Source organism: Microchirus variegatus, assembly GCF_963457635.1.
Source record: "Microchirus variegatus genome assembly, chromosome: 13".
NCBI lineage: Eukaryota > Metazoa > Chordata > Actinopteri > Pleuronectiformes > Soleidae > Microchirus > Microchirus variegatus.
This window is the reverse complement of record NC_139814.1, coordinates 13,393,583-13,417,724: the sequence shown is the minus strand read 5'-3', so window position 1 is coordinate 13,417,724 and position 24,142 is coordinate 13,393,583. Positions and strand designations below refer to the sequence as shown.

Below are 24,142 nucleotides of genomic sequence, written 5' to 3'. Positions count from 1 at the left end.
CACTATAAACTACTTACTTCCCCTTTAAAAAAGGTCCGGAATAATCACCCCCAGGTAATTCTAATCCCGTGCGGACAGAGCAGTAAATCCTTTAAGCATGGAGGCGCTCTAATGCACCTGTCCAGGACTTCTTTGTTTCCTCCCCGTTTGTTTCGCCGGTGTTTTGTTGCTGATGCGAGCACGTCTGCAGTCTCGCGATATCACCGAGCAGCGCGGTGCGTTCATCAATAAATGAGAAACCGTATTTTACTGTGCCTTCTTATCCCGTGCAAACTGGTCATTAATATGACAGATGTGCTGTGGTAAAAATAACATTTCTCCAGCCATCTTTGCAAAAATAATCCCATCCGAATAATGCTTTGAATTTCGATAAAAAAAAAACGCAAATATGGGACTTGAAACATGATATTTCCCTAAAAATTGTCTGGAACAGAACCTTGTCAGTCTTGTACAAAACATATGGAATATTTTGTTTTTATTGCATCTCAAACGTGACAATTTTTCTATTTTAAAAAAGTGTGACATTGAATCTTAAACTACCGTAAAAATGTCTGATTTCCAGTACACCAGCAAAGGATGAGAGTACTACTCCCCTTAAGGTTTTGTTTGTGACCGAGTTCACCCCTCAGATATCCAGATACGACAACTGTTTTTAAATTCCGTATCCCTTTGTCTGCATATAAAGTAGACTGTATATGGATGTTTGCTAACATGCAAATTGCAAGAGTTGTGTCCCGTTTGCACAGAATTGAAATACAATTTGGTAGAAGCTACAAAGAGGATGCAAATCTTGTTTAAATACAACCATTATATCAAATATTGACTAATTCAATGACAAAGTAATGTGGCCTAGTCATTCGTTAAGGTACTGAAAACTATGTGAACAGGAATTTACTGATGGTTCTTCAGTGAAACTTTCTGTGGTCATAAGTGAGGGCGCCGTGTTGTGTTAACGACTCCAAAAACTGCCAAAAAGAACATCCCACTTGATACAGAGTGTCTCCTAACACAGAACATTTCACCACACCCCAGATGAGTGGTCAAGCACTGACTGAGACCTTTAGTTAGCCAACTGCGTTGTTCTGACTTAGATAGCATTTCAAATGGATAGTTGTTTCTATTCAAAGACACTTTATTAAGTCATGTTATGAAAACAGTAGGAAAACAAAGCTTCTTTCTGAGGAAAAAAAACAAAAACAAAAAAACAACCCAGTCAAAAAATGAGGCAATAAGACAAGAGAAGGCCCGGTGGTGTTCATCTCCTTGGACCGCCTCTGCCTCGTCCTCTTCCTCTACCACGCCCTCGTCCTCTGCCTCGTCCTCTTCCAGCAACTGAGAAGAGACATCAGCAACAGTCAGCACATTTATCACAATCATAATAATCATCATCATGCCTTTGTCAGCACTGGTCTCTTCTTCCATTCTTACCTGCTTCCCTCTTCTTGGACTTGATCTTTGGCTCGATGTCAACGAGCAAAGTGTCCAGTGGGAGGCTGTCGGGCAGGATGAAGAAGCGAATGTTGTTGCCACGGATACTAAGCGACTCCAGCTGAGTAGGCTCTCTGTTTTTCAGGGTCATTTTCACCGCCTTCAAGTGAGTGTTCATGCTCACATCGACACCTAAATCAGAACGTAAACATCAATATGAATCACTGGCAGATCGAGAGAACAGAGGAACAGCATCAATGTGAAAAGACTTCATTGTAAGTCTTGTTCTCAAGAAAAGAAGTTTGCACACCGACTTGAATAAACGACACAAGATTGTGACAGACTTAGACAAGTTCTGTTGCACCCTCATACTTTATATCAAACAAATAAATCATATAGACCAACAAATTGATCAACGAATAATACAGGAGGAAACCAGTTGAGTCAGCGTCTAGCAACGATGTCCTGGCGCCAAATCATTACACTCAATAATTGAAAAAGAAGCTTGCTTAGTCACAATTTTTCCAATCGTAAATGACCCGACTGTGTCAGCAAATATAAAATGTCTCGCCACAAAGTCTACAGCCATTCAACTTTTCAAAAATGAAAATGTGGTTCCAATTTACACATCAGATACACTGTATTAGTTATAAAGAACTAGGGCTGAATGATTTTGAATAAATATCTAATTGCGATTATTTTGACAGGAACTTTGATTGCGATATGAATCGCAATATGAGAGGGAACAGTCATTTTTACACCATTATGCTCATTTTCATTTGAAAAAACACATTTAAAATGTCTGTCTGTAGAATAAGATGTGGTTTGATCTAAAATTGTATCTTCGCAAGAACCATACAGTCGCTTGTAGACAAGCACTAACATCCAAACATAGCTCTGTACATTCTCGTGAGATGGTTCCAACAGTTCCCTGGTATGATTTCTGGGTCTGGTGAGCTCTAAGAGAACACAGCAGGAGAAATTCTATAGAATCCACACGTCCACAACGGGCAAATGCCCTGCTTCCGTTCATGTAACCAGGGCTCCGAACTAACTTTGCACTTGTGTGAGTAACTGAAAGATTAAGGTGCACAACAAATGCTTTAAGCGTTGCCTCCAGCACCACAATTTTAAGGGTTGTTTTTCTCTCTCTCTATATATATATATATATATATTAAAAAAAATTAATAATTTCCCATATTCATTTATACTTATGTAAAGGATTGTAAACAAGAACAAATCATAGGTTAATGTATTGGATCGTGTATGCAGCGTATTGTGCTTATGACTGTGACGCATTAATGTGCCGAGAGGTACAGTCGAGCAGAGTCGAGCCCAAGAAAACTGCTGCTGTAGTGCTGCTTTTCTCATGTACAAGTGATAATCTCTGAAGAACAATCAAACCTAAATGTGTGGACATTGTAAAGAGTTCAAGTCTGAAAACAGTTTGAAACACAGCCCAATAGTAGTGAACCATTGTAAAAAAGTTACAAAAATTAAATGAAAAAGATGCATTGGTAAAAGGGAGAAAATTAAGGATGATCACAATCTCCAGCAATTATCTTGCTTCGCCCTCTTGATTTGCCGCTACCATGAGGAGATGAAGGCACATCAGAACAAACATGCAAAGCATCTAAATTGAGATCCTATAACTCAATCAGGAAGTCGGTGGGCGGGGTTTTGAGCAAAAGTAATAAAAACTACTGGATCACTGCTGTACCTTCACTTCACACCCATTTCACAAAACCACCAGCAGGGATTCAGGTGTTTATTCAAGTAAGTCAGAGCAGTAAAGGTGCTGTCTGATGTGCTGCACTTTAGCGTCACACACATCTTAAAACAACAAATTAATTAAACTGTGCATGTAACTGTGACTTCAAACTCTGTTTAGCGAACAATCCGACGAGCTGAATGGCAAAGTGAGTCATTATGCTTTAACTTTGCTTAACGAGTCTGTAATGGCAGTTTGTATGGAAACAACTTCAACACACATCAGTACATCACACCAGCTGACTCTCACCTGTGATGGTGCCATGGACCTGGGTGCCATTCTTCAGTTCAATGGTAGCAGTCTCATGGCTGAGTTTCATCAAAAACCTGGAGAACGGACGACAATGGACAGGATCAATATTCACATTGTGAAAACATGATCTGAAGTTTAGATTATGGAGACACCACAAGCTTTATCTCACTGTACATAAAGGCACAACATTTAAAATACTATAGAGGAGAGAAACCCAACAATTCACACAATGAGCAAACACTAGGCATCAGTGGAGAGAAAAAACTCAGGAACAGGAAGAAATCTGACAAAACTCAAAGATGGGGAACAGACGAGAGGACGGTGAGGTACAGATAGAGAGAGGGACCAGGAGCAGATGTATAACAGTTGTGTTTTAACACACGTATATATTACACATGTGTATAACTTAAAAGTTATCAAAACATGCTCCCCGCATTCTTACTCTACATTTATCAAACAAAAATACGCCACAACACGGTGAGAGTTGTACACGAACTAGAAAGCCGCAAAGCAGCATATTTCTTTCGATAGAGCATCAAATCTCGAGAGAACACCGGTGTTAGCTATTAGCTGTTGAGCTAACTGCACCAAAACAAAGGCAAACATGGCAAAGCGGAGCCTCCATTTTATAAATACCAATGTTTTACACTTCAAAAGCCAGTTAGCAGGCATAACAACTGTAATACCAGCGTCATAGTTATCACCATTACTTTTTAAAAACCGCAGTGTTGGTGTGAACATTTGTTTCGGGGCGACTACAGCACCGACCCGCCTCCATTCATTGAGCTTCCCGCCTCAATAGCATCGTCCCCGGTAACATCTACATCCATCCGCCTCTGCCGATGTAATTTCACCGTCTTTAACCGCAAAGCAACACACATCAACCCTGTTCACGTCCACGTACCTGACTAGTTTCATGATGGCGAGGAATTAAACACAAAATCCTCCACTGCACACAACCGATACGACGCTTGAGATAAACCGTACAGGCCGCAGTCGTTTCACTCACGTCTCGGTCGCCCTAGTATGACGTCACGTCAGATTAATACCGCGACGATGCCATGGATTACTCATGTAACCACATCGCCGCCCAGCGGTGGCGCCAGGGACTGTCACCACCTCTTCTTCTTTTTCGCTGAGGTTTTATGGTGATTTTAGTGCATTACTGCCACCATCTGGTATGGAGTGTGGATCAAATTGTACAACTGCTTCTTAAAAATAAATAAAAACAAAACACCAACAGTCAAACAAATTCAAATCAAACATTCTAACACAGAATGTACAAAAAAACACTTTCATTTAATCATAATAAAAACAAACCAAAAAGACACTGTAATGTGGAAATAAGTAAAGTTACTGCACATAATACTAAAACAATATCTAAGTATTTTAAATGAAGTACTAAATACTTAATATTAAGGCATATTTTCATTACATGCATTACATACATACTGCAACTGTGTTAACATATCTTTATGCAGTGTCATTATATAAATACATCATTAATTTTATATTACCTTCATTATTCGGACAACAAAAGTTTTATTATAAATGTAGATTGTTAAGAGTTTCCATGACAAATAAAGAACAGTTGGACACAATTATCATTAGTTCTCCAGTATGAATATACTGTATGAAATTGTTCAGTGTGTTCATGGAAATAATTTGATGATGACAAATGGAAATAAATAAATAAATAAATGCACGTCCACAATTTCAGGAACACGAGTCAGACTGTGGTTGTAGATTTGTGTTGATCGATTTGAAGTATCACAGGTTCTGTTACATTCAAACAGACGTATGTGTGTAATTTAACTTTAACGTCGGAGGAGAAAACATTTGCAGAGGTTGTTAATTCATGTTTTCATCTATTACAGATATGTCTGATCAATACTACATTGATTGGTTCAGTTCCCTTTCCAGTGGTAGAGACTGACATTACATTTACAATACATTTTTAATTAATTCAGTTCCGTTGCTTAAGGAAAGTATCGTCAATCAATAGTTCAAGATGTAATAAATGATTAAGAACATGCCTTTAAATGCAGTTTTTCAATGATTGAAACTACTTTACTACATTGATCGCATGGATCGAGGAGGACAAACCATGAAAGCAGCCAACTTCAGTGTGAAGTGAGACTGCAGCCACAGAGCACATCACACAAAAACGTGTATAGCGACACTTTCAGTTCTTTTTATTGAGAGTAAACTTTGCACTGACACTTTCATTTACAGTTTTGGCCACACATCAAACCTCTCTCATGGATCGACTGGGAATGTATCAAGTATTATCAATGAGAGTGCAATTTTATTTATTTATTTTTAATTCTGCTGTTGCTGTTTTGAGGGGATAGTTAAAATATAAATATTATATATTGAGTACAAAATGGCACAGGACCATTGCCTAAAATAAAAACATGATTCAAATAATAATAATACTTCTCTTAATCTGGCCTGACAGCACTGGATTAATGCAATGCTCTTAACTGCATGCTTATGCAAATAAAAAAGACCCCAGACTGCGTGCTTCCGCTCTTACACCATGCAGCGCTAAAGTAGTCCTGTCCGTGAAGCAGTGAACAGTCTGAGACAGTTGAAATGTCTCCATCAGAACCCAAACACCTGTTCAGCAGCACATTCACAGCTTAATGTTCAACACACACATAGAGAGAGGGGGAGGGAGAAGGTGTTGTTGTAGTAGTTCACTTCAAACAAGCGTCAAACACTCAATCAACTCTACGGATACGCTTCAGGAGTTACATTTAAAAAAAACAAAACGAAAAAAGGTGACCAGACTTGAGCAACATCCAGATAAAGTGGCTGTAAAACGTGGACCTGTATTCTGTGTCAGTGAAGTGGAGTGAAGATAAACCTGGACAAACCAGTGCATCGAGAGCCTCAGTGTATTATGGCGACAGCCAGAGTGGTTTGTTCTCCATTAGCTTTCATTGTTAAAATTATTAAGATGGTTTTAAACGAATAAATACAAACAAATAAACAAATAATATTGATTTAAGAATTGAAAAAAAAAATACACTCGGACCCAAAATCTCTGGTCTGGTGGAGAATTCATCTCTAGACTGAGAACATTGACAAATGACTTTAAAAACTCAACTTTACCCTAGTCATCAACAACTGCACATTCTCCTAGCATCAGTGGTGGAAAAGATATGATCAAAACAACAAAAGGTATAAAAAATGATTTTTTCTTTGACAGTAGTTGACCTGCATCAGCTCAGATTGAGGATCAGCGTAATCCCTTCCAGGTAATGCTATTCCCGTTGCCTTAGGATAGAGAGTTGTTTTCATCGTTTAAGTGTGCAAACATTTTATTAAATTCATAAAGTGTTCTGCTAATTTAAAACAGTTGTGAAAACTGAGCCATAGTGAACATGAACACAATATTTCAGAAACATATTGGATGTAAAAAATATCTCTGAATGAGTAGCAGTGATGGTGAAGTTTAAAAAACAAACAAACAAACAAACAAAAAGGGACCAATTCACTCTGAAGACAAGCAGCTGTGATGCTGAAGTGCCTTTGAGCCAAACACTGAATTCCTACTGTAGCAGAGGCCGATCTCTTCTGATTATCTTCTGTAGTTTGAGACAGAATTACCACACAATTCTTGCCCAATGAAAAGGAAAGTTCAGTTGTGTGTTGGCTCTCTTGAAGCAGGCACAGTGTGCGCGAAGGTCCAAAAATGTGAATTAGGCCCTCTGATTGTACAGTACGCTAACAAGCTCCAAGCTGACACTCATCATATTTGGCTCTTGGAGCTCTGCAAAAGCTTGTGTGTGTATAAGTGTGTTTGTGTGTGCGTGTGTGTGTGTGTATGCAAGGCAAGTTTGGATTTCAACAGCACCAAAACTTCACCCCGAACAAAACAGAGAAAACAACAACAACAACAACAACAACAACAAGAGGCAGGAAAATAAATTAAATACAATAGAAAATAAGAAAAAACATGTGCAGCATTTTATGTGGTGGTGATATCAGTAGCTTTCCATTTATGAACACTCATTAGTTTCTTTTCTTTCTTTTTTTTTTTTAAGAATAGCACTTTAAATAAAAATAATAAACTTAAGTATGACATCATCTTTACTGGACAGTCTGCAAGGCTTTTGTCCTCTCTACATACAATATAATACATACAGTGAACGCTGAACCCACTAAAACCTCTGTTTTTCACTGAAGTGTCATTGACCATTACACGTTTCCATTAGTACTTCACTTTTTTTCCACCCTTCTATCTCTTTCTCGCTCTCTCTCTCTCAATATGACTCCATCACACCAGGTGTACTTGCTCCTCCCACTCCTCAGGTGACCGGTCCACCTCCAGCTGAGGAACAAGGTCCAAGTCTGTCTCTGTGGCAAGGGCAGTGTGTGTGGGGCTGTTCCCGTGTTGGGAATGCGAGCATGGGTGTGTGTGCGCTTCGTCCAGCGACAGGTCTGCCACACACCCTCCATCCACACTCTCCTTGCCAACCTCTCTGTTTTCCAGCTCCAGAGTGCTGGGTCTCGGTGTCTTGGGGCCGTCCACGCCGGCAGCACCTGAACAGGGACTTGCCGATTCTGTGTCCGCGTCTGGCTCACCCTCCAGGGGCTGCCAGATCGGGGCGGGAGTCACGGCCCTGGAGGCCTGGCTCTCAGTCTCGGTCTGTGTGTCGGGGGATGACTCCGTTTCTGTGGTGGGCGGGGAGGGGATGAGGGCCAGGCTCTGTGGGTTGTTCTGTGGGTTGATGTTGTTGTTGAACCAGGCCATGATGTTGTCCAGCAGCTGGGCACTGGCTGTGGGGTCAAGGGCGTCCAGACTTTGTGGGTCGCTGGGCGTTAAAGGGCCCCCAGGGAGGATCACTGGTGAAAGCAGCAGATCCGGCTCAAGCTCTGTAGAAGGGAGGCACAACTGGACAGGGGGCTGAGGGTCTGTTTTGGGCAGGCGCTCAAGAGCGTAGGCAGCGGGACGCTCCTGAGCGTAAGAGCTACTGTGTTCTGAACAGCTGTCTGGTTTTTGATTGCCATCATATGTGGCCGCGTTTTCCAGGTCGTAAGTACAAGGAAGGGTGTGGCTTTGTGTGGGGTTTGGGATGTGATCTAGTATGCTGGAGGAAGTGTGTTCTTCCGCCATATAACTGCTAGAGTGGCAATAACTCTGCTCTTTGCCGTCATAATGAGGATCTATGATGGTGATGTGGTCGAGCGATGCGTTCTGCTCTCGTCTATGGCTGCGGTCGCTGTACGCGGGGTCAGCGGTGAGAGGACTGTGGCAGTATGTGTAGTGTGAGCACAGTTGTTCCTGGGTGTGTGGGTTTAGGTCGTATGGAGTGGTTATGTTACCGAGGTTCATAAGGCTGTCTCCCAACTCCAGCAGCTCCGCACTGAGAGAGGGAGGCGGGGGAGGGAGGGGGAGCGGGTTAGAGGTGAGAGCCTGGGAGTTGGAGTCTGTCCTGTTAGGGGGGCGAGGAGGATCCAGGAGAGAAGCGGGGAAGGAGGAGCCTCTGGCTCCAGGAGGAGCGTCTGCGTTGAGGGAGTGAAACACAACCTCACCAAGGTCTCCTGCAGGACCAGGCTCCCTGTCCAGTCCACGCTCCAGCTCCGCTCTCCCCTCTTTCCCTCCCTCCAGGCCTCGCTCCCTGCGGGAATCCTGGAGTGACAGCTGGATGGCCAGAAGGATGTTCGGGTCATCTTCATCCAGCGAGCCCAGCACTCTCCTGCGGCCTTCGCTCCTCTCTGAACCTTCTGGAAGAAGAAAAACAAAACATTGCATTTAAGCAAGTGCAGCGTTGTGTGGTTGATCCCAGTTATCAATGCCCCTGGGCTTTGAAATGATTCATGAAGCAATAAAGTAAAATCCCATTAGCTGGCTGTCAAAATTTACAAACGAGGCAGGGAATGGAGTTGGACTGGAATGCATCGTTAGTATTGCTGCAGTGTTTAAAAATGTATAAATAGTACCATACAGTAAACCTGTATATAATATATGCACCTTCAGTCCCTTTAGGTAATCCCTTTTGTAAAAAAAAAAAAAAAAAAAGTTATTTATATAAGGTATGAAACATGTTGTGCACACCTGTGCTGTCGCTCCTCCTGCTGGTCTCTGGTGTGTTGCTGTTGCTTCTCAGGTTGAGCAGACTCAGCATTTCTCCTCTGCGCCGTGGCCTGTGTCTGCGGCGGTACTGAATGTCAGCATAATCCTGCAGGAGAGCATTTTAGACTGGGTCATTACCAAACCAACTCCAAGCAGCAGAGAGTTACACGTCTATTGCGTAATAATAAAAGTCAGGCAGCGATGGTGCATTACCTGTGACTGTCTCTCTCTTTGATCAGGTGCCAGTACAGAGTGACGACTCCCCATCTTTAAAAAAATAAAAATAAAATAGGCACACTAAATCAGCTCCAGCCGCAGCCGTGCAGTAATGACCTCATTCAGAAGTAGGCCACCGACTGCACCAGCACAATTTTTAGAAAGTGGTATTATCTTAGCGAGAAATGTCAGCAGAACAAAAAAAAAAGGTAGATTGCTGGTGTTTGATGTGAGAGTAGGACATTCTCTTTTTACCTCAGGAGTTGCGAAACCAAGGTACTCCCAGTCCCATGATCCTCCAGGATAGCTGAAAGATAACACAAAACATTTTACAGTACCTTCTCCTGAATGTCTGTATGGGTTTTTTTTCCAAGGCAGACACTTCTTTAAAGTAAAATGTGTTGTTTTTTCTTTGCTAAGGTTATGGCGAGTGTGTTTATTCATACTTTCTGCGGGGGAGCTCAGGAGAATCATTGGGGGCCACGCCACGAGCCACTGACGCCAGGAACTCCTGCCTCTTCTGTTGCACTAGCCGGGCAGCGCTGATTATCTTGTGGCACGGCGTCCTCAGGTATGGCCGATTCACCTTCTGCGCCAGATCCTCCACCACCATCTCCAGATCAGTCTGAAGGAGATAAATAACATTATCCATCTATAAAGCAAGTTACGTCTGTGCGTCTGTCTGCCTGTGACGGGCATATCTCACTGACCGTTAGTCAGATCGCCCCAAGACTTGACTGGATATTGGTTGAACACGGCCCGACCAATACGCAAGCACATATTTATTTTTGCGTTAGCATGCTAATGCTTTGCGGCTAACTTGGCGAACCTTTTTCCAAAGGTAAGCTAGCGAGGCTACGATTAGCATTAGCGTAGGGCTAACATAATACAAACACTGTGCAACCTCATTTGGCACAAGGCAATTTTTTTTTAATTTTCGATTATCATTAGCGTAGCTAGCTGTTGTGACTGTCAGCCACTATAGGAATACACATTTCCTACGGGCACTAGTTAATTATAACTGTAGATAAGTCATTCTTTATGAAGTTCAAGAAGATTTCGACTTCGAGCGAACACAGTTGTTGATGAATAAATGAAAAATTTATCACAGCAATTTTGCAAGTGATTTGGTCTGAGAATACAAAACATCAGCTGAAAACAAAAGCCAAAGGGCTTGACTTTCAACTTCCATGCAGCAATGTTAAACCATCAGAAATGCAATCAACACCAAGTTACATCTTGACTTAATATTCTATAAAACATGGCTATCTAGAAAAACGTCTGAAGAATATTAATTTAAGCAAATTCATGCTTGAAAACAGCTCGATAACAAAAATAAATTTTACTACACAGCAATCTGTATGCTGTTACCATGGCAACGGTGGTGGCAGAAAGTATGTTTGCAGGAATAGCAGCAGGCTTCGGCCCATTCTGTTTTTAATCCTTTTTTCTTTTTATTTTAAGGGCCAATCATTCCACCACCTACTGGCGACAGTAAGTATGCATCGTAGTACAAACATGGTTTCATTTACATGACGCTTTCAGAATGTTGTCTACAAATGCAATACTCTGACATAACAAATTATAGGTGGCCCCTCACTCGGAATCTGTCAAGCACAACTATCAGACCTGACTGAGGGAGCGTTTGTGTGTATACACTGGCAGGGCAGAGGCGGGCAGGGCAAGGTTTTTTAGCAGTGGAATTAATTTTTCAACTTTTCATGGATATTTGTGTTTATACTATCACAGTGTCATCTGTTTTAAACAGTGCTAGATTGAGGAATACATTAAGAGAGTCTTATAGAGCTGACAGGATAAGCAGAGTTGTGTGAGCTCAACTGACATTTGTTTATATTTTAAACCAAGACATTACACTTTTACCATACAAATATGGTACATCACTGTAATATCAGAAAAGCCCAGTTAACAGCAGTCTTTCAGAATCGCTGGAAAGGGGGTTTAACGTTGTCCATCTTGTTCTTGTACTGGATGCGTAAAAACACCAGACACTGTAATTATCAGATTACCTGCATGAGCTCAAATATCTCTTTCTGGGTGCTGCCTTGCTGCAGGAAGAAGCCGTATGGGTAAGAGCACTTCAACACGCGCCGCGTCTTCAGCAGCTCACACACGCCGTCCTCAATAAATCGTGTGTCTGGAGGAGTCCCTTCACCTGCGACGGAGAAACACAAACAGCATTAAGATGGGGTTTATTTCAACATTAATGAACAGAAATAAAATAATACCCCATTTTTCTGTAGCAATTAACATGGGCAGTATTATAATTGCCTTTTATGAGAAAACACATGAATCAATTTCATATATACACAATATTGACAAACATTTGAAGACTTTTCTGACACGGCTCCTGCCAACGACAGGAAGTCGATGTAAGAGCAACGTACGGCTGATGAAAGCTTTGCTCAGCTGCTCCATCTTCTCTTTAGCCGTTTTCAGCAGCTTCTGCTCCAACTAATGACAAAAGAAGACACGTCCGATATGTAACATGTAATCGATGTTTTCGAAAGGTATGAATTCACAAATTGTTTATTGAGATGACATTACCTTATAACTATGCTCATGGTTCTTGAAGCGAGTGTAATAGTGCATGAAGCGGTTTAGCTCCTGAAAACTTTTGTGCTTCTTTTCTGCCTGTAGCAAAAGTCACATAATCAGCGTGTGTGTAAATATATTGAATAATCTTTGGCATATGAACTAATAAAACACAAAGAGGAAACCTATTACATGAAATATTAACATAAAAAGAGCTTTACAGTATCAACCAAGTGGGTTTTGTATTTGCTTATTGTGTGTTTGTACCTCTACAGTCATCTCCTTGGACTGCTCCTCCAGCTGTTGGATGACTTCATAGCGAGTACAGCGATAGTAGCCTCCAGTCGATGAGCTGTGCTTCTTCCACTCCTCCAGACAAATCCAACAGAAATCATACTTGCACTACAGAGAGAGAGGAAGAGGGGGAGGGGATTGCATTTTAGTATTTGTAAATAAATTCAACTGGAGCTGCAAGCAACAATTATTCCATAATCAATTAATCTTTCGCTTATTTTCGCGAGTAATCGTTTGGTCCATAAAATCATGAAAAAAGCTTAAAAATAGTTGATTAATTTAGTTATCGATTCATTGTTTCAGCTCTACATTCAACAACACAGTTCTGCGATTGTCACAACCTACAATCTCACCAGTAGATGACACTACATCTTACACATTGGAACTTTAAAAAAAGCTTTGTGAATATATGTATATACCTTGGCACACTGCATATGATTGCAGCCCTCATTCTTCTGAATGGGAGACTTGCAGTTGGCACATGGTTTGGAGTTGGTCAACAGCCACAGACAGTTAGCAGCATCTTCATAGGCCTCGCTCACACCTGCCACTGTAGATAAAACACACACAGACACAGTTAAACTACATATCAGTTGGTACATAACACCTGCCTTGCAGATACACCCTCTAGCAAACACATGCTCTCATTTGGCAAATGTCATCGACCTGAACACCTGCCACTTTGTTTAAAAATAAATCAGACACATCCTGGAAGAGTGTCCTGACAGCTGCTGTTAACTGCCTCATTGTTGTGCTGGTTTACTGAGATGCACATCCAGAGTAACACTGAACATTCCTGGAAACAAAAACAATAAAAAAAAAAAAACAAGGGACAGACTTACACTCCTCAGGCTTCATCTCTGTGACTTTCTGGAGCCAATTCCTCCACATATGACAGTCACACGGCTCATGGGCCTCACCAAGGCACTCCCTGTAGACCACAAGTGTTATAAACGGAGAGTGTTGTAGAATAAATAACATGAAGACCGAGTATGACAACTTTCCTTTCAGGATTCCTATAAAGATTATCACGCTCAGCACAGTGGCCTTTTGTTTCAGGAGTGTTGAGTCCATTATAAAGAAAACAAAGGACTAAGCGTGCGACATAAATATTGCAATGACTTAAGCCCAATTTATACTCCTGCGTAAAGTGTTCTGCGTAGGTTAAATTAGAGCTTGTCGAAGAGCCTCTGCGTCGTCTCCGACTGCACAAAATATTTTTTAAGTGTCCGTCACTCCGTCAATGGACAACGGAAACGGCAAGGGCTGCGATTGGTCCTCAGGACAGGCCGAGCTAACCTGCTCTGTGCCGGCTCACTGTGCGCACCGAGCGTCCACAGAGGCGGAGCTGATCACCGCAGACAACGTTGCTGCCAAACTATAAATACGTCATATCTTAATACACACAGCACATGTTTAGACTCTAAATGGCTAATTTCTCGCCTAAAATTATCTTAAAACTGCGTTCCGTGACACAGAAAAGTGAGAAACGGCCACTGTTTCAACAACAGTCTTTCTCTCTCTGACGCCATTGCTCACTGTAGCCAAAAGCACAACAACCTTGCGCAGCGACCCCTACTGATCGGGCGGGAAATTGCAGCTCGTATCCGTCACCACGACGCAGAAGTATGAAGGCTCCAGGGGTCTCCGTGGTTATGCAGTCAGATATCGCATTACGCAGTCGGAGAAGTATAATGTGGCCTTTATGTTATAAAAAGAGATAATTACGACTAGTTTTTTGTATCACTGTTATTGTTTGTATGCAAACATGTTTGGACAGGCATTAAAATAGACATATTATACCCTATTTCTCAAAGTAAACCTAGTTCCCTGGTGTCCTAATGAACATGTCTGTGACATGCTTTGGTCAAAATACCTTAAGGATGAAGCACCACAGCAGTTCAATCACTCTGCCAAAACAGCCCAGTTCAGAACACTCGGTTTTGAGTGCCTGTCTCTTTAAATGCAAATGAGACACAGGAAACTACGTCTGCGTCACTGAGGCTCCGGTAGCTAACAGCAGTTAGCATCGGAATAGCCATCATGAGTCATCTTTTTTTCCACGCTTTGCTGACTCATAGGGCCTCCAGAGTCCCAAATATAACTATTAAAATGATTAAAAAGTCCACAATATGTGCATAATATGTCTCCACTATGAAGCATACCAGCAGAAGAGGTGGCCCTTGCCACAATCGACGGCTGGGGACGGCAGCAGGGGGAAGCCGTGCGGGTCGCTGTCTCCAGGGCCAGGCCGGGTGAGCCGCACTGCCCGTTCACAGCGTGCTGCAGGACACCAGCGGATGGCGGGATTGTTTTCCACAAATGCCTGGAACAAAAGAGCGATGGGAGAGCAAGTGAGGACACAAATTACTGACAAGAGAAGGAGAAAGAGGACAAAAAGAAGTATCACAGGGAGCATAAAGAGCAGAAGTGAATGAGCAACCTTGATGTCAAATTGTAGGTAGCGCTGGTCCATCTCTCTGGAAACCACACTCTCTATCACATGCACAGGAACCAACTGATAACACTCGTACGCAGGGCAGAAAATATTGTGTGCTTCACCCTCCTGAATCTTGACATTGAGGAACCTTAGAAAAAGACACACGTGTGACAAAATTTATACACAACTAAAAGGGTAGCAGACACATTTTAAAACATAAAAAAGGTACAAGCTACCCTACCCCTCCCAACAGGCTCTGCAGAACTCATGGCCACAGGACATGTCCACTGGGTCCTCAAAGACAGAGATGGAGCAGAGACAAATACCACACTGCAAAGAGACAAGAGAGAACAATGGCATCATTTACCCTATTTACCCTGCATAACAGCACCTATAAAATTGTTATACATTCCATTTAATTAAGATTCAATTCGTTCTGCCATGTCATCACATTCATTATATTCAGGAGGAGGACAATATGTCATTATGTTTCCAAACAAACTGAAGACTCGTCTACTTAATCCTCCCTTTCCTAAGCATGTCAAGTCAAAACAGTGGTCTTCCCATACAGAGGAGGAAGTTGTTCTTCATTTGTGTAGTAAGCTTCCACATTTAAACATGAAACTCACACTCTGGCTGCTTTGTCAACAGTGGTGCAAGACCTCCATAAACCTTATTCTAAGTCTACAAAAATCAATCATTTTAAAGTGTTAAAACACTTATTCAAACATAATAATAAGTCTGGGCAATATGACTTATACATATATATATATATATTTCCCAATATTGGAGATATATGGGGAAATAAAGCTGCACACAGGTTGTTCCTCTGGCTTCATAAAAAGATGTGTTTGCACTTCTCAGAGGAGAGTCTAGCGTTTATGATCTGTATTACATGACATAGTTCATTTTTGAGGCTGTTTAATGTTAAATGAAGGATACGTGTTCAAAACAATTACATTGTCTTAAAATATGGTCAAATTCTGTTAGAACACAAATAATAAGGCTTAAAATTAAGAAGCGATAATAAGTGCCTTTTCACAAATGTATTCAATACAATAAATATGATGATTATCAATGAAAAGCCTACTTAAAAGTCATCAGTTATACCTTGTCATGTCAAGATATCAATAGAATATCAACCTATTGCCCAGTCCTACATACTAAATGGTAATATATATCACTTTCTGCTAATAAACCCTGCTAAATGTTACAAACTGGACATTGAAACTTTCACTAAAATGCACCAAAAATCCTCAAATGAGTGATCACACCTGCCTCAACAGCAACAGCAGAATAAATGACCACCTTTGCTCGAGTAAGATTAGACATTAACTTACTGTAGTTAAATAAGTTAGACACTCTACATTCTGTCAAATGTTTAACCACAATCAAAGATGCTAGAAGTCTGTCCATTCGTTCATATTATACATTTACACGTTTCCCACATTACATTTAGAACAAGTCCACCACCACCTGTCCCACAACCTCTAGGGACAAAACATTTAGTCCTATTTGAAGTGTCTGTGTCTCACCGTAGCGAGGCTGTCTTCTCCAGGAGTGAGGCAGCTGTCAGTGGGAGAGGTGAGAGTGAGTGTGAGAGGTGAACGTGGGGTCCTAGGAGTGCGGGGTGAGGGTAGGGTGTCCCAGGCATTGTAGCCGCTGGGTGGTGGGGTGGGCATGGCCACACCGGAGCGCTGACAGCAATTCTCGGCGTCCGACATCCAGGCCTCCAGAAGCTTTTCTCTGTCCCAGTCTAACAGACAGACAGACAGACAGACCAGGTTACACACAAGTTTAGAGGCAAGAAAAAAAGTGTTTTACATAAATTGTGTAAAAGTGTATTTTCATAAATGTTGCAATCACATTGCAGTGGTGTGAATGTCAACTTTCAAAACACACCGTGTGCTCGGAGCAGCGCCTCAGCAGTGAAAAGCGGGGCTTGCAGCATATCTGCCGTCTCCACAATGAGCATGTCCTTCAGTCTGCGCAGGTCCTGAAGCTTTAGTCCTTCATATGGCTGAAAGGACAGAAGAGAAGGACTATGTCAGAGGGAACTCAATGAGACAAAAGAAGAAGGAAAAATATGAAAAGTGTGATCTGCTTGGTGTTTAGTGCAGTGTAAGTAGTGATGTGAGAGATGAAAAGGACTGGGATTACAGCCAGTGAGCATGGGGGGGGTTGTAGTGTGAACAAGAGATTAAGTATTAGCATAAATTTGGCTGCAGGATGAAAGATCAGGCCGCAATCATTTGGCAGCAGCCACTGTTTGACTTTGCTCAACTAACATCATGAGAAAAAGAGGTGTGACCCAAGGTGTATGCACTCAAACAGATTCTGTGTAAGGACTAGCGACACATCTACCGACTTCCTGTCATAAACCTAAATACTTAACGAGAACGTACAATTCTGTTGTACAATCGAGATCCATCTAGCTGCATTTACTGCGGGCGGAGAGTCAGAAACGCTGTGTGCAAACATAGGTTTTGTTTTACTTGATTTATTTGAAAGTGAAGTGGGAAATATCTAAAGACAGGAGGACGCGTTCTAGTGATATCTAGCGTCTTTTCAGGCTGACTTTTGTTGCTTTTAATTGACAGTAGTTGTAAAACTGTCTCCAAGCACAAGACGGTGAATGACGGCGCAAGAGAGAACTGGGAATACGACGTCATCATTTCAGGTCTCCTAAAACGCCATCTCTATGTGGACGGAATGCCTCTCCGACAAAAAAGTATGCGTGTTCACCTATACCTGTTTCAGTGTGGACGAGCCCCAAGTGTTGACCTTTGAAGACTGTCAAAACAAAACGCTTTGTCGACAATTTGGTAACATTTGAAAGTGAGAGTTTGACGGTAAATGCAAAGACTAAACAGAGAGCCGTAGAACATGGCTCAAGCGGCAGCTACTTGTGTTAATTTATTGCTTGGCATCACTTGGCTGAACTCAGCAAAAGCTGAATGAGTAAGATAATACAAAACGAGTGTGAGCAGCAGAGCCAGTTTTTTTTTCTCATTTGCTTTAATTTTGCACAATCACGTCATTGCTTTCATTAAAGGCCCAGAATTTAGGTGAAATTTGAAATAGAAATCAGAATCTTCCAATAATGTATTACAGTACACTCTTGCATTGTACAAACTACAAAGCAGAAAAATAACACATTATCTATAAAAGTTAGGCCAGCAGGAAAACCCCAGACTACGGTCTCACCTCCTTGTACTGCAGAAGGTTGGTTTCACCATGTGGGTCTGAGTTTGACTGCTGAGATGAAGAGGAGGAAAAAACCATCTGCGACTCCAGGCTGAGGGCCAGCTCAGTGTGGTGATGCCGCTCGGCATGGTCACATGGCGTCAGCTTATCCTCATCCTCCACAAAAAGGTCCGCCTCACTCTGGATTAGCAGCTAGAGGGAACGAGGAAGAGGAGGAGAGAGTGAGGAGAGATGAAAATGGTGAGAAAGAAAGAAAATATGAAGATATTACAATGGAAAACAAATAACTGTGAAAACACAATTTGAGAAAGGTTGCATAAAATAAGAAAATGGGGAGATGGAAGATAAACTTTTTTTCTCTAATCTCAAAATGAAGATATCCAGGTAGTGTATTTTTCTTCCCAAATCATAACAAATCTGCTGCACACAAACGTTAGCAAAATGTAATGCCGGTTTAAATTTCGAGCACTTCCTCTCACCTCCACACAGCTCTTCATGCCTGCAGCAGCAGCGTAGTGCAGACAGGTGCTGTTGTGGTTGTCTGTGGCATTGACGTTGGCCTTCTCATACTGGCCTCTCTCCAGCCTGGCCCCAGTCCAGCTTAGGATCATCTGGCAGAGGTGAAACCCACAAAAAAAACGCTTAAGCAAAGGCCTGGGACGCACTGCCTGATGGTTGGCTTATAGTCAAAGAAAGACCTCCAACCGCGATGCTGCCTCAGACTGGCATGTGTCGGGGAACTTGGGGTCTGTCCACGGGGAGACGAGTGTAGGTGAATCCGTATAGTGTTTTTTTTTTTTTTTATATAAATCGTACTGGCATTTCATCTACATGGAAACAGCGTTTTGGAAAACGAGTCCCAGAGTGGGAAAATCTCAAAACGCTGGCCTTGTATTTTCGCGTAGATAACGAATACACTACTAAAACATAACGTCCTAGTCCTAACCCTCTCTCTTGTGCTAGAATTCACCCCATCTTGGCCCATGACTTTCGATGCAAAGTAACTGGAGCATCCTGAAAAGGGGATAGATACACTGCCGTCCAGAGGTTTGGGGTCACTTAGAAATGTCCTTGTTTTTGAAGGAAAAGCACTTTTTTCAATGAATATAACATTAAATGAATCAGAAATACACTCTATACATTGTTTATGTGGTAAACGACTATTCTAGCTGCAAACGTCTGTTTTTTTAATGGAATATGTACATAGGTGTATAGAGGGCCATTTCCAGCAACCATCTCTCCAGTGTTCTAATGGTACATTGTGTTTGCTAATCGTGTTAGAAGACTATTGGATGATTAGAAAACCCTTGAAAACCCTTGTGCAATGATGTAAGCACAGCTGAAATCAGTTTTGCTGGTTCTTTGACGAAAGGGAAAAGTTATTATTTGGAATAAAAATCATTATTTCTAATCTTGTCAATGTCTTGACTATATTTCCTATTCATTTTGCAACTCTTTTGATGAATAAAAGCGTGACTTTAAATGGAAAACACAACAAAATTGTATAGGTGAGCCCAAACTTTTGAACAGTGGTGTATCCTGTCCTCAGCAATTTCAGGCACATGAGGGAAGAAAAAAACAAGTGTCGAAGATAAACAGTGGACCCAAATTATAAAATAAGGAGAAGAGAAAACACACACACTTGAATGAGCTACACAGATTAGTGATTGTTCTGCACATCCACAGCGCGTTCTCGTCTGTGTGGTCACAGTGCTTCTCTCTCCCTCTCTGTCTTACTCTCTGCCCGCAGTAAATAGAGCTAGATGAAGCTCACTCATGTGGCGGAACTGGCGATTCCCTTTTCGGAAGGTAATTACGGTGATGCCAGAAAGTCCCTCGATTCTTCGCTAGTCAATTTTTTTTCCGAAGAAAAGTCAACAGGTGTCTTAAAAGTCGCTAAATACAGCGACAAAGTCAAGTTGGCAACATTGTTGTTTGCCTCTTTGCTTTATGACTTTTATTTTCTTTTCCTTCCTATCCCCTGGCTTGGTTCATTTCATCTCGGTAATGTGCACGTTGTCTTGTCTTATCTTGTCTGTTTTTTTGTGTGTTTCCCGTTGACTCGAAGGATCATCGAATATGTGACGGCGTGAGTGCGCCCGCGAGTATGAGAGCTAGCCCTGCCCCCTGCGAAAATCTGTCCTACATAATCGACTGCGTCTTATATCGCTAACGGCACATATAACGTCAGCACCTGATGGCATTTCAAAATTTAGCCCGGAGCCTGTTTTGTACTGGGTTTTGGTACCCATCCCATCCCATTCTTCACAAACATGGAAGTGTGTGCGTTTTGTCTTTGCGGGCTCTACCTGGAGACAGTCTGCACGGCGCTGCTCATCTCTCTGAGGTCGGGCCAGTCGTGGGAACAGCGCTCCCTCTGGCAGCAGTAGGATCTGCGGGCCTTGGCACAACACATGGAGGCACGTCTCATTGTGCACATTCCGCTTGTTGGGGTTCCCCTCTTTGCTGAACAGGAAGGACCTACACATACAGGCAAATACAAACAAAGAAGGTATAAAAAATACAAAAAAAACAACATAATCATAAACATAGTTTATAACTGAAATGGAAATAAGGTTTGAATTGAATGATGAAAGGGAAGCAGGAGAAAAGTAAAGCTCACTTTAAGAGCGATAGATGGAGTATGGTAATGAGAAGAGTGTTGGGCGGTAGGAGGAAAGACAGAGCAAGGAGATATTGACTATTTCTGTTTAACATCTCTGAGATAATGGACATACCGACTGGCGGATGTGAACACACACACACACACACAGATGGTGATGGATGTGCCAGTTGCACTGGGAGCACAGCTGTGGTTGCAGTTCTGTTTAGTAAATTGTTTTTTCCCTCTTTCTGCTCTTCGTCTGTCAAAACCTCAATTTACTAATTAGATTTCCACTTTTCATTTAGTTCCACCTGTTCCTGTATCTTTGACTTTCCTTTTTGTTTTCTTCATTTTAGAAACGTCCATTTATCTTTCTCTAACAGCTCACTTTTCCATCTTTCTGTCTTTGCGCACATGCAGAGAAAATGTTATTTATTTATTTTCTTTTTCAAATGAAATAAACAAAGACCTTCACAGAAATACAATTTATGTGAATTTTTTTTTTTTAAATGAATGCTTTTCATTGAATTTTCTTTTGTTGAATCCATAAGAAATGTTGGAAAAACTTCACCCTCCCAGTGCCCTGCAATTTAGACGAAGCAGCAGCCACTAGTGACACAAACAGTGTCCGTCTGTTTCTTTATCTAGCAGCCCCTCAGCCTTTTTTCTTCTACTGCTGTCCTGCACTTACACTTGTGACCTTCTTATCCGGTCAGCCACAAGCCACTGCTAATTCACTCACACAGTAATAATCACTTGACAACAAATAAACACACACAAAGCTTCATGTTCAGTATGAATGGCCCTAATATCAGTCTACAAGAATCAACAGGTGGGGGGTTGTCATAGTGCTGCAACAATGAAGGAAAAGTCAGAGGAGAAACACAAAGGACTTGTGCAAAACAAAAAGGGGAAGTTGTGGTAAGGTGATATTTGCATATCTTTGCCTCTTAAAACAGACAAAAATCATTGCTTAGTCCCGAGTTATTTACACATCCACCAATACCAAATAATCAGTTGTTATAGGGGAAAGGCCACACTTCCTCAACTACACCCCTTTTTCCAATAATAGGTCCACTTGTCATTTCCCACTTTGCACATCTCATGGGAACACAAGCCAATTCAAACGAAGAAGCATCTAGAAGAGAATGAAAAAGTAAACATGCAGCGGATACATGTTAAATATAAGCTGAAAAACAGACTGCGTCCACCAGCCCACGCTCGTCCTGCATGACTCTTTATTTTGTCTGAGATTTCTCGGTCGTCTCCCTGCTTGCCCGCGTCCAGCCGAGCAGTCGGAACAAAGGAACGTTTCCTATGATACTCGTCAGGAGCTGAAGGCTGCGTTCAGCACGTCTCTGGCCCATTATAGGTTAGTGGGAAGGGACACAAATAGCACAGCGATTGATTCACTGTGTTATGTTCTGAGACTTGGACAAATTAAGCACATGTGGAGTCACAGTTTCCCGCTCAGAACGCACACACACGCATGTGTGCACACATGCAGATGCACAGATAATTGACTGGCCTTTTCAAACAGCTTCCTCTGACCCACCCCCTTCTGTAATCATGGAAAGAAAGGGCAAGAGGGAAGAGAAGGAGCAGGAGGCGGAGGTGAGGACGGCTATTGAATTGAGTCACTGAATCAGCTGTCTTCGTCACGGCCAGCAGCTTAATTATCCCTGCAGGGGGTGAAATGACACACTGATGTGTTGCTCTCCATATGCTTTTAAGATTGACCCCTTTGTTTTACGTCGTGCTAGACTCAGTGACGGTCATTTATCGATTCTTTTATGACATTTAAAGATGAAAATGATGGTGGTGTGCGTGTGTGAATATGAACCCCAGAGTGCAAGGCAACAGTCTAACGTCAGACCCTCTGGTTCAAAGAATACATCGAGGTCCAGATCTTTCTCAACATCACAAGTTTGAATTCTAAAGCCCAGTTCAAGGCAACCCTGATTAGAATGTGTAAAAAATGAGTCCACGGTGATGGTGCAGTTATTCCTCATTGCTAATGCACTTTAACATCAGTTTAAGTATAACATCGATGACTATACGTTAGGTAAATGTAGGTAAAATGCAATTATGAAAACTGTGACATTTGCAGCTGCAGCTGAAATAATGCTAAGTATTATTCAATTTTGTTTTGACTCACTGCTTACGTAACAGCATTAGGTAACTGCTAATATTACGAAGCCTTGCCTCCAAAACAATGACATTAACTTAACAAAGGATAAGAGTAAATCCAAAAACACAAGTTTTACCTTAACAGACGTGTCATGGCGTGGCGGCAGACGTAGTGCAGAGCTGTGTTGTGCTGGTACTGCTCCCCGTACGATGCATTCGGGTCGAGGCCCTCCCTGAACTGAGGGTTGCCCTCGTAGAGCTGCCAGGACAGGGCCTCGTCGCCGCTCACCAGGGCCTTGCGGAACTTGGTGGCTGTGTTGCCCATGGCCCAAGCTTGCAATATGCCACCTCAAGGGAGCTGTGGCAGATGCCCCTCTGCCTGCCTGCCTGCCTACACCTCCCTCCTCCTCCTCTTCCTCCTCCCCCGTTCACCACAGGTCACAACTTAGAGCAACATGGTTCTGTGTTATCCTTCCCTGCAAGAAGAGGGAGACGGAGCAAGATTTACTGGAGGAAAATGACAGAAAGGAGGGACATAAGAGAAAATAATGATAATGTGTGTCAGGATAAGGCGTGTTTGAGTATGAAAAAGGAGAGATAGAGGATTGAGCTAAAGGAGTATGAGAGATGGTAGGAGAGACAGGGAGAGAGAGAGAGAGCGGCTCAATCAATCAGTGCATCCATCGATCAGTTGATGTGGTGCAGCAAGTAAGTTATCTTACCAGAAATGGAGGGGAAAACAGAGCGACAGAAGCAAGAAGACAGCAAGATAGAGCGATAATTATAACGAGCGCAGACCACAGAGGAAACCTGATGATATCAAAGAGCCATCGACTTATTAGTCAGTTGATGAAAGACACAGGTGATGTTACCTCAGTGGAGTTTGCGAGTTTGCTTAGAGAGTTTAGACATGTGGTATCAAAGCATTAACACGTTCCTCTACATAACACTGAGTGTGTGAAAACAAGCAGCACTGACACACTTGGGTCAAAACCAGTTTTCCATTGCTTCTTATGTGCTAAACCAAAGAAACACAGTTATGCCTGATGTAGCCAAGTGAACCCACATGGCAACAGCTTATAAAGTGGCTGCAGAGTCATAAGTTATTATTATGATCTTTTCATTACCTTCCCCATCTGCCTCTGAATTATAAACTCC

At 42.1% G+C, this 24,142-nt stretch overlaps 2 protein-coding genes across 2 annotated transcripts; both read right to left on the bottom strand.

The window, feature by feature from the left end:
- Window positions 1-1,062: 1,062 nt before the first annotated feature.
- snrpd1 (small nuclear ribonucleoprotein D1 polypeptide) lies at window positions 1,063-4,467 on the bottom strand. Its single transcript, XM_083899953.1, has 4 exons — window positions 4,356-4,467; window positions 3,449-3,525; window positions 1,429-1,620; window positions 1,063-1,332 (listed from the first exon to the last, which is right to left on the bottom strand). The coding sequence occupies exons 1-4, from the start codon at window positions 4,367-4,369 to the stop codon at window positions 1,256-1,258; spliced, it is 360 nt and encodes a 119-aa protein (XP_083756079.1). The 5' UTR covers window positions 4,370-4,467; the 3' UTR covers window positions 1,063-1,255.
- A 3,272-nt stretch (window positions 4,468-7,739) lies between these two features.
- LOC310935915 (ankyrin repeat and IBR domain-containing protein 1-like) lies at window positions 7,740-23,345 on the bottom strand (the record flags this gene model as incomplete). Its single annotated transcript, XM_083899916.1, has 20 exons — window positions 23,122-23,345; window positions 20,559-20,730; window positions 18,729-18,860; window positions 18,250-18,441; window positions 16,945-17,062; window positions 16,578-16,798; window positions 15,284-15,372; window positions 15,046-15,190; window positions 14,768-14,928; window positions 13,445-13,533; window positions 13,022-13,152; window positions 12,576-12,710; window positions 12,321-12,407; window positions 12,161-12,227; window positions 11,783-11,928; window positions 10,202-10,380; window positions 10,011-10,062; window positions 9,753-9,806; window positions 9,522-9,645; window positions 7,740-9,190 (listed from the first exon to the last, which is right to left on the bottom strand). The coding sequence occupies exons 1-20, from the start codon at window positions 23,307-23,309 to the stop codon at window positions 7,740-7,742; spliced, it is 3,933 nt and encodes a 1,310-aa protein (XP_083756042.1). The 5' UTR covers window positions 23,310-23,345.
- Between the last annotated feature and the right edge of the window lie 797 nt (window positions 23,346-24,142).

What these genes read in the sequence shown, in the direction of transcription:
- snrpd1 (XM_083899953.1), bottom strand. An exon ending in GGTCCATGGCACCATCACAG is followed by an intron (nt 1,621 to 3,448) that starts GTGAGAGTCAGC and finishes GTTCTGATTTAG; the next exon opens with GTGTCGATGTGAGCATGAAC. An exon ending in GTCCAAGAAGAGGGAAGCAG is followed by an intron (nt 1,333 to 1,428) that starts GTAAGAATGGAA and finishes GTCTCTTCTCAG; the next exon opens with TTGCTGGAAGAGGACGAGGC.